This window comes from Molothrus ater, chromosome 3, assembly GCF_012460135.2.
Source record: "Molothrus ater isolate BHLD 08-10-18 breed brown headed cowbird chromosome 3, BPBGC_Mater_1.1, whole genome shotgun sequence".
Lineage (NCBI taxonomy): Eukaryota > Metazoa > Chordata > Aves > Passeriformes > Icteridae > Molothrus > Molothrus ater.
This window is the reverse complement of record NC_050480.2, coordinates 59,898,927-59,914,422: the sequence shown is the minus strand read 5'-3', so window position 1 is coordinate 59,914,422 and position 15,496 is coordinate 59,898,927. Positions and strand designations below refer to the sequence as shown.

At 36.7% G+C, this 15,496-nt stretch overlaps 1 protein-coding gene across 1 annotated transcript in view; it reads left to right on the top strand.

Annotated features, from left to right (window-relative positions):
* LAMA2 (laminin subunit alpha 2) overlaps nt 1-15,496 on the top strand; it is a 334,914-nt gene that overhangs the window by 70,992 nt on the left and 248,426 nt on the right. The window contains exons 2-3 of the mRNA XM_054514228.1: nt 9,886-10,056; nt 13,923-14,035. Coding sequence (XP_054370203.1) covers nt 9,886-10,056; nt 13,923-14,035 — 284 coding nt within the window. The remainder of the gene's footprint in view (nt 1-9,885; nt 10,057-13,922; nt 14,036-15,496) is intronic.

Genomic DNA, 15,496 nt, shown 5'->3' with positions numbered 1-15,496 from the left:
ATGGTTGTATCAGTGGCACAAAGTTCACCTGGGGGCAGGTCGTTCGTGATCACTAGGCGGGTGCTAGCGGTCAATACTGGGGCCAATACTGTGTCACATCTTGGCATGGATGATGGGGCAGAGTGCACCTTTGGGAGGTTTGCAGACAATACAGATTTGAACAGACTGGTTGATATGCCAGAAGGCTGTGCCAGAAGGGCATTGGCAGGCTGGAGAAACAGACCGGCCTTTGCAAAAGAAGTGTGAAGTCCGGCATGTGGGGAGGGACAGCTCCATGGACCAGTACAATCTGGGGCGAAATGGCTGGAAAACAGCTTTGCAGAGGAGGACCTGGATGTCCTGGTGGGCAAGCTGAGCATGACCCACCAATGTGGCAAAAAACTCCAAACAAATGGGGTGCATTATTTAGGTTGTCCCCAGCAGATTGAGGGAGGTAATCATTCCCTGTCAGCTCAGAGGAAATGAGAGCACACTGGAGGAATTGTGTCCTGTTCTGAGCTTCTCAATACAAGAGAGACATGGACATGTTGGAACAAGTCCAGGAAATGGCTGGGAAGATGATTAAGGTATTGGAGTGTCTGTATATAAGTAGGGGCTGAGAGGACTGAGGTTGCTTAGTTTTGAGACATGTCAAGGAGATTTTATCAGCATGTGTATCAGTATGTGTCAGGAGGTGATAGAGAAGACATATCCAGACTTTTTTCAGTGGTACCCAGTGGCAGGGCAAAAGGTAATGGACACAAATCAGTATACAGGAAATTCCATTTAAACAGAAGAGGACAATTTTTTTACTTAAACTGTAGCCAAACAATGGAATATATTGCCCAGAGGGGCTGTGCAGTCTGCATCCTTAGGGATACTAAAACCTCTGCTCCACAGTCCTGGGCCACCTACTCCCATGACCCTACTTGAGCAGGGTTTGGGCTAGATATGAGGTCCCTTTCAGCCTCAGTGATTCTCTAATCCTCTGAAGACAGTTCTTAAGAACTCTGCATAGAAATTTCTAATTGGTGATTTCACATTTTTACCAGAATATGTTGAAAATTTATAATCCTTATCAGTATGTACTTGTAAAGCATTACAGCAGAATAGTGAGAAGTAAATCAGTTCAAAGAATGAAAATTGAACTTCATGTTTATTCAAGCTCATCAGTTGAAACACTTCAAACTATTTTAATCTGAATCCTCAGGGTAAATGTAAGTGCACAGAATCTCTTACATATGGTAAGATCAGTTTTTCCCTTTGCTCTTTGGTTTCATAAAGTTAGACTCAGTTTGGATCTTTTTTGTCAACTAGATGATAGTTAATAGATGGATGACTTTTATTAGCCCCTATAACATGCCTTTTGTTACCTCTGGTGCAAGAACACAGTATACATCTCAGTCTTTCTGTTAAAGTTGACAGTCTTGGAGACTCAAGGGTGCAGTAACTAATTCTGACTTTTCTGTGTGGTTTCAACGGACATTGATTTTGAAGTTATTGCAGAAATAGTCGTATTCTTCATATTCTTTAGTGTCTGAGACAATGCATAGCAGAACCTTTTTTCATAAAGCAAGAAATCTGTCAAGAAAAAAGTCATCAGTAAATTGCATCTGGAGGCCCTGGTTTTCCCAGGCTCTATCTTACCTTTGAGAAATTCTGATTTAATTTTCTCAATTTTTCATGCTTTTTTTTTTTTCTTTTCTCCTTCAGTGATGGGATAGACAAATCACACAGGTCTGTGTCTTGCTCTCTGTTTGCAAATGAGAGAAGTGCATGAGTATGTCTTATTATGGAGACCCTGGTATTCAGTCATGGGGATGGAATAAAAATGGACATTTTTAGCCATGTCCTGCAGTTTGTGGAAGTTGTAAATTGCTGTGTGCTATCTGAGAGCAGAAGACATGTGATTTGGGAAAATTCCTGTTTACAGAAAACTGTTGTCTCTCAGAGGTTCTTTTACTTTTTCTTGTTATGCCTGCTTGGCTGCCCAGAACTGCAGCATAGCAAAGGTTTTAATGAAGATCATGTGGTCATTAAAAAATAAAAGGAAATAACTATAAAGAGTGCACTGCTGCTTGCTTCTTCATGCATAGTGTACCCTTTCTACAGATAAGGTATTTGTACAACTGGGATTTTGCCCTTCAAAATTTTTGTCAGAATACAGACGGAATACATTTGAAAATCAGTGGGTGTCTGACTCAGGCTGGGCATGTAAATACCTTTGAAAATGAGATGTCCATTAAGTCTTTGTGCTTTGGATTTTTGATTCAGTGGGAGTTCTGCCACAGATGTCAAGAGATGAGATTTCATCTTCACCTGTGTTTTTCCTGTTCTCCTTTGCAAAACAACTTTTTGTGACAGGTCTGGGAAAACAAGGAAATTCATTACAAAGCAAGGAGGATGCTTATATACTTAATACAACAGAATATTGGGGTAAGCTAGTAAGCAATTTTTTCACTCAGTCTCCAATCTCTAAAACTGACAGAGTTTTGCTGTTAAAACAAGCAAAGTCCCTACAGATTTTCAATGCTGTGAAGTGTGGAGAGACAAAGTCATATTACTAGATAAGCGATAAAACCCTCTTCCACATGTAAGTAATATAGTTTTGCTATCAGGCTTCTTCAGGTTAGTTTCATACTCTGGTTTTTGTGTAGAAGAAAAATATGCAGCAGGCTGTATGTAAAGTCACCTCTAAGTAAAAGCAAGCCGCCTCTACCACCAAACATCAAAAACTACTTTTCCACTTCCTTTGGAAGGAAAAAGGCTGACTGCTGAACAGTACTTTAATGCACAGTGATTTGGGGCAACTGACATAAATGGGTACTGAAACATTTGTTTTCCATTTTGTTTTCCTCTGGACAGATGATCCTGGTGTCAATTTTTGTTTTTTGCAGTCTGCATTCGCTGTTGTGTCTGGACAGTTATTTCTTCAAATTGGGTTTATTTTCCAGTTGTATAAAAGTATTCATCTACATTGTGGATAGAGTGCATTAAGTTACTCCCTGTCGTGCACAGCTGGAAGCAATTCAGTGCTGCAACATTTTGTTTTGTTTTGTCCCAGTTTTTTCTCCCCACTGTGTTCCCACAGCCTAGCATAGCTCTGCGCTGCAGCAGACAACTCTCTCTTTTTCCAGTGACACTTCTTAGAACATCGGAAATTGACATATTCTCTTTTGTCTTTTTAGTACAAATTCAGTGGCAAACAGCTCTGCTTGACTCCATGAACATTTCAAAGTGCTCTATAGACTAGGAAGATTGGCTTGAAAAGTTAGACATATTTAGGCAGGCTGTTTTATTTGCTTCTTTGAAGAGACTAGATATTTTGAGAAGATTGAAGGAAGTGTGCAGTGCCAAATACTGGTCTGTTTAGAAGAGGGAAGAGGAATATGCAGGTCTGAACAGAGCTTTCTTTGAAGGAGAAAAAATATTTTCTCTGTTCTAATGCTTTAATAAGACACAAAGAAATCCCAGAGCTGGTAAACCAAAGTTTGTCTTCGATCTTGGAAGTAAAAAAGCTATTAAAAATCAATACTGATTTTTAAAAGTTAACATTTTGCTTGTATGTGCAGGCACGGCAGTTATTTATATTAATTTTACTCTTGGTAAAATGAAATTCTTATTGCTGTGTAATCAAATCACAATATAGACATTAAATAATAGTGAATGCAAATTTCAGTGTGCCAATAATCTTCTGTAACAAAGGAGTACAGGCTCTAGGAGTGTCTTTGCAGTGGTCTTTCTTTCAATTTTCTTCTCTCTTCCAGTCTCCCCCACTCAGAGTTCCTTCCTTCATCTCTGCTGCTGTCTTCCATCTCCTATCAACCACCTATGGTGATTCCTTCTTTCTCGTTTAAGATGTCTGCTCTTTCCTCTGTGCAGTAGCAGAAGTCTAACAGAGATTATAATCTTGGTCTTGGTTCCTTGCTTGTGCTTCCATTAGAGTTCTGGAGTGTAATTCTAGTGTGACTTAACCCCACCAGTTGCTCTGTAGGTGTGGGATGGTGATGTTATTGAAACAGGATTTACAATTTCCTGTGAGTTATATGAAGGGAAGGAAAGAAAAATGTGTCAGAACTGGTGAGCAGTAGGACACTAATGTGCAAGGTAATTATTTTGTTTACATTGATACCTGTTTCCTGTACCCCTCCTTTGCTGTAGCTGCTTCTTGACACATTTTAAAAGTAGGTTACCCTAGTGACTATCCCCACTTCATAATGAACCTGTAATCACCATTCAGCAGCTGGAGATGCAGTTAATATCTTTGATTTCCCTCTAGAATCCCTCCATCCTGTCTCAGCTAGGGAAATCAACTCAGTGGGCTCTGAAGGTCAATCAAACAGTGCTGTTCCAGAAGGGAACATGACTGAATTCAGCAGCCGACAGGCTTTATGAAAATGTCTTGTACCTGCTACTTGTGTAGCTCATCTGCTTCTGCTGATCTCCACTATTGCAATAAAGCATGTGGAAAATCTGTTAGTTTGGCAAGGGAGTAGGTAATAGGGCATGACAAAACAGGCAGGGTGCCAGGCATCAGATTGGTAGGTTTTATTCCACCAGTACTCATGGAGCTTATAGGAGCTGAAGGCTGGTGGGAACTCATGTAAAGTAGATAAAAGAAAACACATGAAGCTGGGCTGTTATTTCCCTGTATGCAGCGAAAATAAGGAAAGCATAAGTAAATTATTAGATAATACTGCTTTGCAGAAAACTGCAAGGAAATTGCCAAGGCTCAAAAGAATGTTCTATAGAGGATCTACAGAACAAGATCTATTCCATAGAATAAGTAGCCATTGAGAAAACCTCTCTGGGTGCAAGGTAATAATGGGAAGTAGTATAGGGAACCATGGCTGGTGAAAGAATTGAATGTTGGCAAAAATATTACAGTTTCATTAGCAATACCACACAAAATTAAGATTATAATTTCTCTTTCATTTTGGATGAATCTTGATCTTGGGATGTATATGCTACCAGCCTTAGTAAATAAAAAATTACAGATACCTATCAGCAGCAATATTGAGGAAAAATGTGAAGGAGTACAGGGATGTCTCCCTGGGTAAAACCCTGCATCAACTAGTGATTTAGGGATGCTCTGAACTGGCAAGTGAACATGAGCCATTAATGTTTAACAGCTCTGGATGAACCCTGTGTATTAATCTAATTGGGTTTTTATCCATTCTTGCCTTTGGAATAAAAATATTTTATTATATAGCTTATTTATCTGTTCTAGAATTTAATTGCTATCATGTTGAAAAGCAATTTCATTTATAAACAGGAAAAATGTCCCAGTGCGTGAAGAAAACTCTTGTCTGATAATTTGACTCAACACTTTCAATTCGTGGTAGAAGGATAACTAAACTTACCATGTTCACTGCAAAGATAGACTTATTAAACCCATTTATGATTTTGTATGCGGTTATGTCATTTTATACATCTCCCAATCTCTTTGTTTTCCAGTATAAAACTCATAGCCTATTCATATCACATTCAGAAGTTGTTCCACAGCTGTGACACAGCTTGTCACACTTTATTTTTTTAGCTCTACCATATCCTTTTGGAGATGAGAGGTGAGGGATACCATACAGTGTTTGAGTTGTCACTACAGATGAATTTATGCAATAATGTGATGACGTTTTGTTTCTGTTCCTCGAGCTAATATTTTCACTAAAATTTTAATAATAACTCTTTCAGGCCTGATAATAGCTAGTGCAGAAGCAATCATATTTTCCTCCTGTGTATCAATTTCCATTCCTTGATTTCATATGCCATTTTATTGCCTAGGCAAACCATTCTGTGGAATTTTTCCACCATTCTGTGGTCTGTGCTTATTTTAATTTTCGTGAATAATTTTTATAATCAACAAGCAGTCATCTTAATTTTTATCCTCTTCTGTAAGTTTCTTATGGTGCTGTTGGAACAGAATAGGATTGCTATGGTTTTCCACTGCCATTCTCCATTTTTTAATTCTGACCTCATGGGAGGTCATTCCTTCTTGTGTTATGATGGCTTACTTCCTTTAATGGCCTTTGTGGAATCTTGTAAAAGTCTGTTTACTAGTCTAAATGTGTTGAATTCACTAAATCACTGACATGCTTGCCAGCGTCTCCAGAAAATTTTAGTATTAATAAAGGTTAGCTTTTGAGGCATCTGTAAAAAAACCACAGATCCCAAGTAGTCCCTATTTTTATCTTTAAGATAGGTATCTAGATGTTCTTCAATCCAGGGGCCATTATAAAAAAAAGATAATGTAGTTAGTACCACAGCTACTTAACTAGAACAGTGGCAGTGTAAAAGTTGAGTACAGAGGGGTTTGCAGGCAAGAAAATCCTGCTGATTTGCTGCTTTTCCTTTTTACAGCTTTTTTTCTAGAACTGTTTCTGTTGAAAATGTATGCTAAACCTATTACCATTAATTCTCTAGTGACTTGAGCAGCATGCTTGATTACCTGTGTATTGTACACCACTTTAAATAATTTGATGAATTTCTATGTTATTTGCCTTTCATAGTTTAATCACCTGCCAACACTGAACAAACTTTCTATTGGATTTCCATGCACTAAAATCTTAATGGAATATGTTCCATGCTTAAAAAACAAAGTGTTGAGCAGAAAGATGACTGCCCATTTCACAGGGGAGAATCTGATACTTTCTCTTCACACAGGAGCAGTCCTTTGAAAAGCAGAAATTGAACTCAGTTTGCTAAAACCACTACCTAATTGAAAGCCAATCTTTTCTCCCTGTCTCCTTCATGCAATTGCAAAAAAAATTTTGTTATTTTTTAACAGATAGAAATTATTGCTAACATGATTTATGCCAGTGACAAAAAGGATAGAAAAGACTGATATAGCTGGCAGTTGAAGGGAGAATTTTTCTGCTTGCACTTGAGCTACACAAAATAGAGATGATGTGTTTGTGACTCAGAGGCATTTTATCCATCTTTTCACTGGAGCAAAGGTTTACAAAAGTCATTTGGCAATAAAGAAAGAAAAAGTCTTTGTAATAATTTTAGCAGATCATATTTTTGGAAGTGTTTGATGGGAGGATGCCCATAGAATTCAAGCTGGGATTGATGACAAAAGACTTTAAAATTTATTAGGAAATTGAACTGAAGATATGCTAAACTAGTGCACCAATTTTAAAATATTTTTTGTGTATGATTATTGTAATGAAAAACAAGGCAAAAAGAAATTAACTGTGCTATGTAGAGCTCTCTTGACTTTTTTTTCTGGTGAATTTATGATTGAAAGATGAATTTTTAACATGTGAAACTCAGAAAATGTGACCAGATATATTAGCATCATAAACATACACATTTTTATTTCATATTCAAAAGACCTAGCTAAAATTTTCAATAAAATGGTTTAATCTTCTGTATTGCTAGAATGTCATGCCTCTGTTGTGAAAATGTGTATATCTATATGTAACTGCTAGAAATCAATATGAATAATATTGCTTCTTCCATACTTTCAGGCTTGCACATCAAATGTTCTTTTAAAGCAAAGCCTTCTTTTGGGCTGTACAAAGAGATAATATAGAATCGTAGAATATCTTGAGTTGGAAGGGACTCATAAGGCCTATTGAGCCCAGCCCCTTGGTCCTTGGAAATAAAGATTTTCAAAAAAAGTTCAAATATGAAGTTGTTAATTACTACTTGTCAAAACCCCAGGGTCGAGGAATTAATCGATAGCAAAAGGTGAAGTGCTGGCTGTAATGTGCATCTTTTGGTCTCTGCCTGTCACTCTGAGCCTGTGGGGAATTCAGTGTGGAGCACCTCTGTGAGGTGCTGGCATCTTGACGTGGGCTCTTCAGTGAAACACCCAATACTTGTTTTGTTGCCTCATTATGGATAAGGCTCTTTTGGTAGCTTTCCTGTGAGGTGCTCTGCACGTTAAAGAGGTGACCTAAAGGTGAAGTTATGTTCTAATAAACGGGTTTCTTAAGTACTCTTCATTTATTTATGTATCTTACATTTATGGTTTGTGTTAAAACTTAGATTAATGGTATGATTTATGATAGACATAGAACAGGTAATATTTTTATAGCTGTGTGAATCTGGAGGTTTTTTGGTTGCTCTCTTTCAGCTCTTTCTTGAAGGATTTATTCTCCTGATGCCATGTACTGCAATTCTTTGCATGTAGCATCATTCTGTCCTTTGTACGAGGTTCACTTTTGAGGGCTTAAAATACTTAGCTCTGAACCAAATGCCAGACTCTTTGTTAACACTAAATGATTTCTGGCTTCTGGACTATTAACTTTGTACAGCCTAAAAAGAGAATAATGAGGCTGTCAGTCAACATAGGAAGTTCCACAGCTATTAATTCATCTGCTGTGTTAATGCTTATACAGATTCTTACCATGTGGCCCCATCACAGAAGGCAGAAAACACCATTGAGTGCAGTGAATAAAAATACAAGAACAACTGTATAGATTTTAAAATGTGATGAAAATAAGCTTTAATCTATACAGAAGGAGCAAGCTATATGGTCAATAAAATCTCAAGTATTGATTGACTGCACAAATTGGACGGGCTAGTAACTAATTGGCTCTCTTGCTCAAGCAGTATATTTACACATGGCTTTAAAGTGACCATGAGACAATTTCAAAGGACAGCTGTACCATGTCCAGCCAAGCTTGGTAATTAAATGGCACACAGGTTAATTGCAGAGACAAGCAGGATACTGGAGTTAAAGGAGTACTGAAAGGAGTCAGTTGAAGAGTGTTGTCCATTTGAGGAGGTCAAAAAGAAATGCCATTATAAAGGGAGCTTTATCAGAGTTCAATAATGACCAATTCAGTTTTTATTAAAACCTTATTTTAAGGTTATAATAGTGTAATAGGGTTGGAAGCTGGATGAATTGCAAAAGAGTGACTTTTGGGCCACTTGAAATTGTCGTAAAATGAATCTAAAAGTGATCCCAAGAGTCCATACATCAGACTATTTTTTTTTTTTGGTTGGTTGGTTGGTTTGGGTTGGGCTTTTTTGATTTAACCTGTAGCTGTGGCAAATTTGCTTTTGAAGATACAGAACTGGTTGATTTAATGAGAGGGGTACTAATATATATGTTTAACACATACTATCAGTTTGTCTCTGTGGATCAATTTTATTACGGCTTAAAGGTTTTCATCAGTACTTAGTGGGAAGGAGAGTAACCCGCCTAAATGAACGTTCTTCATATGGTTTATAATCTTTATAGCTTACTGCTACATATAACTTTGCTCAGCAGAGCACTCAGACGTGCTTAAATGCTGTGCTGAATGAGAATTATAATACATCACTCAGCATGTGCACCTGGAAAAATAACAACAGCACTACCATAAAGGATATGATGTCGTATTTTCTTCTTGAGGAAAGGGAAGCATGACATATGCTATTCATGTTGCTGGATGAATTACCCAGCTGCTCTGATGACAAAGGTATCTATGAAGTCCTAAGCAGAACAGTAATACAGTGTAATGCAAGTCTGTGGAGAAAAAGCTTTTCCATGGAGATATCAGCAGAAAAGAAGAATGATAAAGAGTTTTCATGGGTACATTGTGTACAATGTTGCAGTGGCCAATTGTGTAGGAACACAAGGTTTGATTGTGAAATATAAAATTTTATGATGCTTTGTATGTTTCTGTACTTTCTCCTTTGGCATCCTGCTGTTTTTCATGATATAACCAGAAGGTAGCAATTTGAATTTTAGAAGAATGGGGAGAAACCCATCAATATAATGGCTTTGTTCTGATGTCTAAATTCTGGATACACATCAAAGTTGGGTTTTTTTACTTCCATAGCTGTTGAAAATGAAGGCTTTTGCTTTAATGTTGTAACAGGTGTTACATTAATTTGTGATTATTCTGCTAAATTCACCTTGGTTTTGCCTCTGTTGCTTTTGTTTATGATTTTATTTTATTTTATTTTCAGGACTGTTTCCTGCAGTACTGAACCTGGCTAGTAATGCTCTCATCACAACCAATGCTACCTGTGGCGAAAAGGGGCGGGAAATGTACTGCAAACTCGTTGAACATGTACCTGGACAGCCTGCAAGGAACCCTCAGTGCCGCATTTGTGATCAAAGGAGCCGAGTTCCACATCGTATGTGTGCCATTTTCATTTTGTTCCTTTAAAAAGACTTTTTTTCCAAAGGGTGTAAATATTCAGGAAACAAAACAGTAGTTCATCAGCCTGATTACTGTGAAATGTGTGTCTCTTTTTAAATCAGGTTAACCATCTCTTCCAAAGGTATTTAAAAATCTGTATCTGAAATGGGTACTCCTCCCACGGAACTTTCTGATTCAGGTACTAAAAAACAGAGCACCTAAATTCAGATTTAAAAAACTAAGCATCTACAGCTGTTGCTGTTTCTTTTGATAGACACTAACCATGAATAAAAACCAGGTAACTGACTTTTACCTGCATACCTATTTGTGGAAGTGGAGAATTTTGGCCAATCTAAGCAATATCTGAAATTCTGGTAAATGCAGTTTTTCCCGGAGCCAGAAAAAATAAGATAAAGTAATGGAGCACTGCTTGGTTTAATGCTTAGTTTTTAATATTAAAATTGATTTTTGCTAACACTATTTTCTCAAAGATTACCTGGAAAGAAAATCACTTTTCAAGTAAGAATTTGTCATTGTCTACTTCAGATCTGCCTACTTCTGGTAGTTGGGAACATTAGAACTAAGAAAATTTCCTAGTCAAGTCATACAAGTTTCATTTCATGTAACCTTGCTGTGAAAGACATGACCAGCTTTAGCATTATTAGATTTTCATGGGTATATAGGCACTGTAGATGGTAGAGGATGTAGGGATACTTAAGGCAGCTTTTGATGGAATAGATAAAACACTGGAAGAAGCACAGACACAGAAACATTAAGACAATTATTTTTTCCAATTGTGTTTCAATAAGACTTAGCTCAGATACATTTATACCTCATGACATTTAAGCATGTGCTTAAAACCACAGGATAAAAAGAAAAAAGATGACATTTAATCTGTCTGCTAGTTCTAGACAGAATAAGCTATCTGTGGCTGTAGCTTTCCAGACAGAGGCTTGTTTGGATTCTCCTTAGAAACTTCCTCCCATGGCGACACTTTTTAGTGTGGCTCCCGCATTACATCGCTCCAAACAAAGTGTTTTTCTAATAGCTAATCTGCATCTCCTTGCAGAAATTCATGTTACCTATTTCCTATGTTCCGTCAATACAAGTAATGGATTATTATTCCCTTTTTCTTAAAAAAAGTATTTTAATTAATTGAGATGTGATGGTATTGCTCTGTCTAGTTTCTACACTAAGCTATCTTTTCTTTCATTCTCCGCATAGGTTTTGTCTTCTAGAACTCTAACTTCATGAATTGCAATTCTGTGAATTCTCTTTAGAGGCTTCAATGTCTGTTAAATTCACCTGGGCTCTTACTAGTGCTACACAGAGATTCAGATTTGCTTCAGAATAATCATAGACTCCTGTTCACATGTTTTATTTTGGTATTTCCCATTGTTAATGGTGAAACACCACGGAGAGGACAGTTATTTGTCCATTGCAAACTTCAGATGCATTCTTTTTCTGCTCCATTACTCCTCATCTTATATTTGCAAAGCTATTTGTAATTGTCGGAGTGTAGATTACTTAATTTATCAGAAGACAGTTACAACCTATTTTTTTTCCAGATTGTTTTCCAAGTTTCAATGTCTTCTTTACATACAGAAAATGCCACCTTCTGAAGAAGGTCGTAAGAATCTTTAGCAGTAGACATATCCAGTTACGTTATAGCAGTGTGTTTCACTCAGAGCAGAATTTTGGTTTTGGAAGCATTCCAGCTGGCAGAGAGACTGTACAAAAGACTTTCCTATTTTACAGATGGGAATTTAGAGACACATGCACATTACCCAAGTTTTTTTCTTATATGAAGCATGCTTATTTCAAAAATCAAACCTAAACCAGAGATATTGCTATGTCTTGTCCATGATGTCAGTGTACTCTAAATTATGTGTATACACACAGACATATATGTGTGTATATTAAAAAAAAACCCATCTGAATGCTTTATATCTATGTTTCCTCTTGTTCCTACTCTCTTCTAAACTTCAGTCAGTCCAGCTTCATCATATCTGGTCTTTTGTTACAATCATATCTCATTTTAAGGTCTTCAAATGTTCATTTGGCAAAGGGAAGTGCCTTGTTTAAACAGAGATGGCTTGTTAATAGGAGAACCATGTAATATAACCAGACTTTAAATTATACCCCTGGAATGTGTGAGTCTGGAGTGCCTCTCCTTAATTACTATGGTAGGAAATGAAAACAAATTCCCTGGTTAATCACACATGAGTCCAAATTAAAGAGCACAGTTTGATGGGCTCACTCTCTAAGTTCTCCCTCTTGGCATCCATCAGGGAGATTGGTCCTTGAACTGCATTTGCAATCCAGTCCTTTTTACAAATATTGTATTTTCCCCCTTATTGTTTAAATAAGCTAAACATGCCAGCAATTAATCAATTTTCAAATTAATTATGATTAAACTTTCATAATGGTGATTACAGTTAATTGTTGATTCATCTCCCAATCCTCTTTCAGATGATTTACCTTTACATCAATTTCATCTGGAGAGACTTAGATCAAAATTTCCAATTAGACAACTTCTGTCACAATCACCGAAAATCACTGAATTTGATTTACAGCTGATTTTTACTGCCACTCATTTAAAGCCAAAATTTGAGAAAATGATTGGAGCTGTGGGAACTGATAGCATGTAAAGCATGGGGTCTGCTTTGCTTTTCTTTTCAATATAAAGCTACCTATAGCTTTATCAGTTGTAGTACCAGAATTCTAACTTGCAAATGTTGCTGCCCACTAATACTATTGAATAATATTTAAGTGAAATTTTTGGCATTTTCAATATTGAGCCTTTATACCTTCACTCACTTCCACCAAGCCCTTCAATTGTGTCTTTAAATATGTTCAGGCATTCTGGCTTCTCTTAATGAGCTAGGACTCCTGTTCTCCACAGGTGGTTGATATAGCAAAAAACCAGAGATACAAAGACTATCAAGCTGGCTGGTTGATTTAAGTAATAATTAAAATAATAAGTAAATTAATCAGTTCATAGAGTAATTATTTGCAATTCTAGGCCCAGCTGGTAATGAATCATATTCCAGTTTTATACCAAGGAAACCTGAGAGTTTAGAAAGTCATCCTTCATAAGAGGAGTAGAGTTTTCTTCTAATTCATGTTCTTGCAAGTAGAACTTGCATAGAAGAAACTTACTGTATATGAATTTCCTTAGGTTTATTTTCCTCATAATGTAGAGGCTCACTCTGGAAAATAAGGGACTTCAAAATATAGATCCTTGTACCATTTAAAATTTTGATTTTGGTATTCTCTATTTTGTACAGGAAAGAAACACAAAAAATAACCTGGGAACATTGAGTGTGATTTTTCTCAGTTTAATAATATTAAAGTACTAAGTAAGCAAACTTGGATAATGTAGAAGATCTTGAAATTCAGGAAAAATTCAATTCTGTAAATAAATTTGTGTCCCTCTTATTTAGGAATCATTTGGGACACTACAGCAGAGTAAATATAGACATGAAAAATAATGCATCTTGGACTTTGATGTGCATTATAACCAAACAAACCTTTATATGCATGTATGTGAGTCAGAAAATTTTCCAGTTGAGGAATATATTCTGTAATGATTTCTGAATCATTTCCTCTGTAATGATTTGTGAATTATTTCCTGAATTATTTCCAGGTGTGTTTAGAAATGTCTTAGAAATGTCAGTATTCCAGTAATAATAAGCATGACTGGTGACCCAAGAGTACAAGAAAAATTAGTTTATTCTTTTTTCTTTTTGAATCCTGCCTTATTAGTTCTGTGATTGCTGTAAAATGTAGATTTCAGATCTAAAAATAACTAAATTTTCTAATAGTTTTGAAATTTATATGTTTCTGCTGTTCTAACAGAACGACACCCAATAGCAAATGCAATTGATGGCAAGAACACTTGGTGGCAAAGCCCTAGTATCCAGAATGGAATTGAGTATCATTATGTGACCATTACATTGGACCTCCAACAGGTAGGCTTCTATTTGTTTGTTCCTGGGCTTGCTTTCTTGCATGATAGATCACCTGGATTATCTAAGTTTTTGCTCTGTGTTGCTTTCCTATATGAAGACATGACCAAATTCTCCTATAATTTTCTGTTGTTCATGTGGATATGACTGACCCATTCATTGTAACATAATGTGCCCCCCCCCCAAAAAAAAAAATCATATATAGTTTTAGGAAGTCATGCAGTTTTAAGTACCTTTTATCTGTAAAACTGAAGTACTTGTAGGGTAGAGATTTTTTTTATACCTGGAAGAGCCTTTGAATCGTAGAAGTGTTATTAGCATTCTGGCTTTGGAGCCCTCATTGCTAATGGCAGAAACAATCTTACATCTGCTTTTTTGGCCTTATATATGCAAAAGTACTCAGTGTGCATTTCTCTTTCAAACAGGAAAGCTAAAACTTTTACAGAAGTTTGAGAATAGAATCCTGTGCATTAAAGAGGCTTGTGGGTTTTTTTAACATGTCTTTTAAGTTTTCAGAGTTAATTTCCTGGTTTGCTTTTACAGCAAGGAATTGTGCCTCTTGTAGCTTATGAACTGTTAATATGCAAGTAGCTCTGGGGCATTAAAAGTAAATTCCCATCCTTGTTTTCCATCACCCTAGAAATTTTATTTGTATGGTTGTTTAGGTCAGGTCTTTTAAACTAGGCTTTATAACTCCTGGTTTTTCTCCTGCTATTTCATTATCTGGATTATTATCAGATATTAGCAAATTTATGAATTTCTGACAGTTTTAAGTTTTCTTATATATTAAAAGCTAGCAACTAAAGGGTCAGTGAGGATATTGGAGAAAAAGTTCGGATTGTTCTAATGTATTTAAAAGGCTTCTCCATGTGCCAGCTGACAGTGGTCTGAGAATGCTGCACTGTGTGTGGCGTGGGTTTGGGGTTTTTTGTTACTATTTTTTAAAAATGAGACAAGGATCAAGTCTGACCCTGTTTCTTTCCCATGTCCTATTACTAACTGTTCAAAGGAAACTTGGCAGTCCTTCTGCAGCTCTAAAGCTGATACCTTCTTTTAAGCCCATTCGTTTGTTGTTGGCTGGAATAGAAGTAGTGTTGAGTTTTCTGTGGATGTCAGAGAGGTGGGATAAGACCCTGTGTCACTAACGCTATCTGGCACACCCTTTATGAGCTGAGTAACCCATCTAGTTAGGAATGCATGGGATTTCACTCACCACCATACAGGAACAGAGCAAGTATTGTTCCCCAAAATGTACTAAAAGGTCTGCTGCGATTTGCATGGCTTTTGGACTGCTCAGTGAGGAATAAGTGTTGTTTGTGTCTTGAGAAGTATTATGAGTTTTTGTTTGCTTATCCAGGAATTTCATAGTCAGATCATTATAGACTATTAAAGTAACCGGTGGAATATGAAATTTTTCTTTCAGCTTTTGTTTTGTGTAGGAGTCACTATGAATGGTGAAGGTCA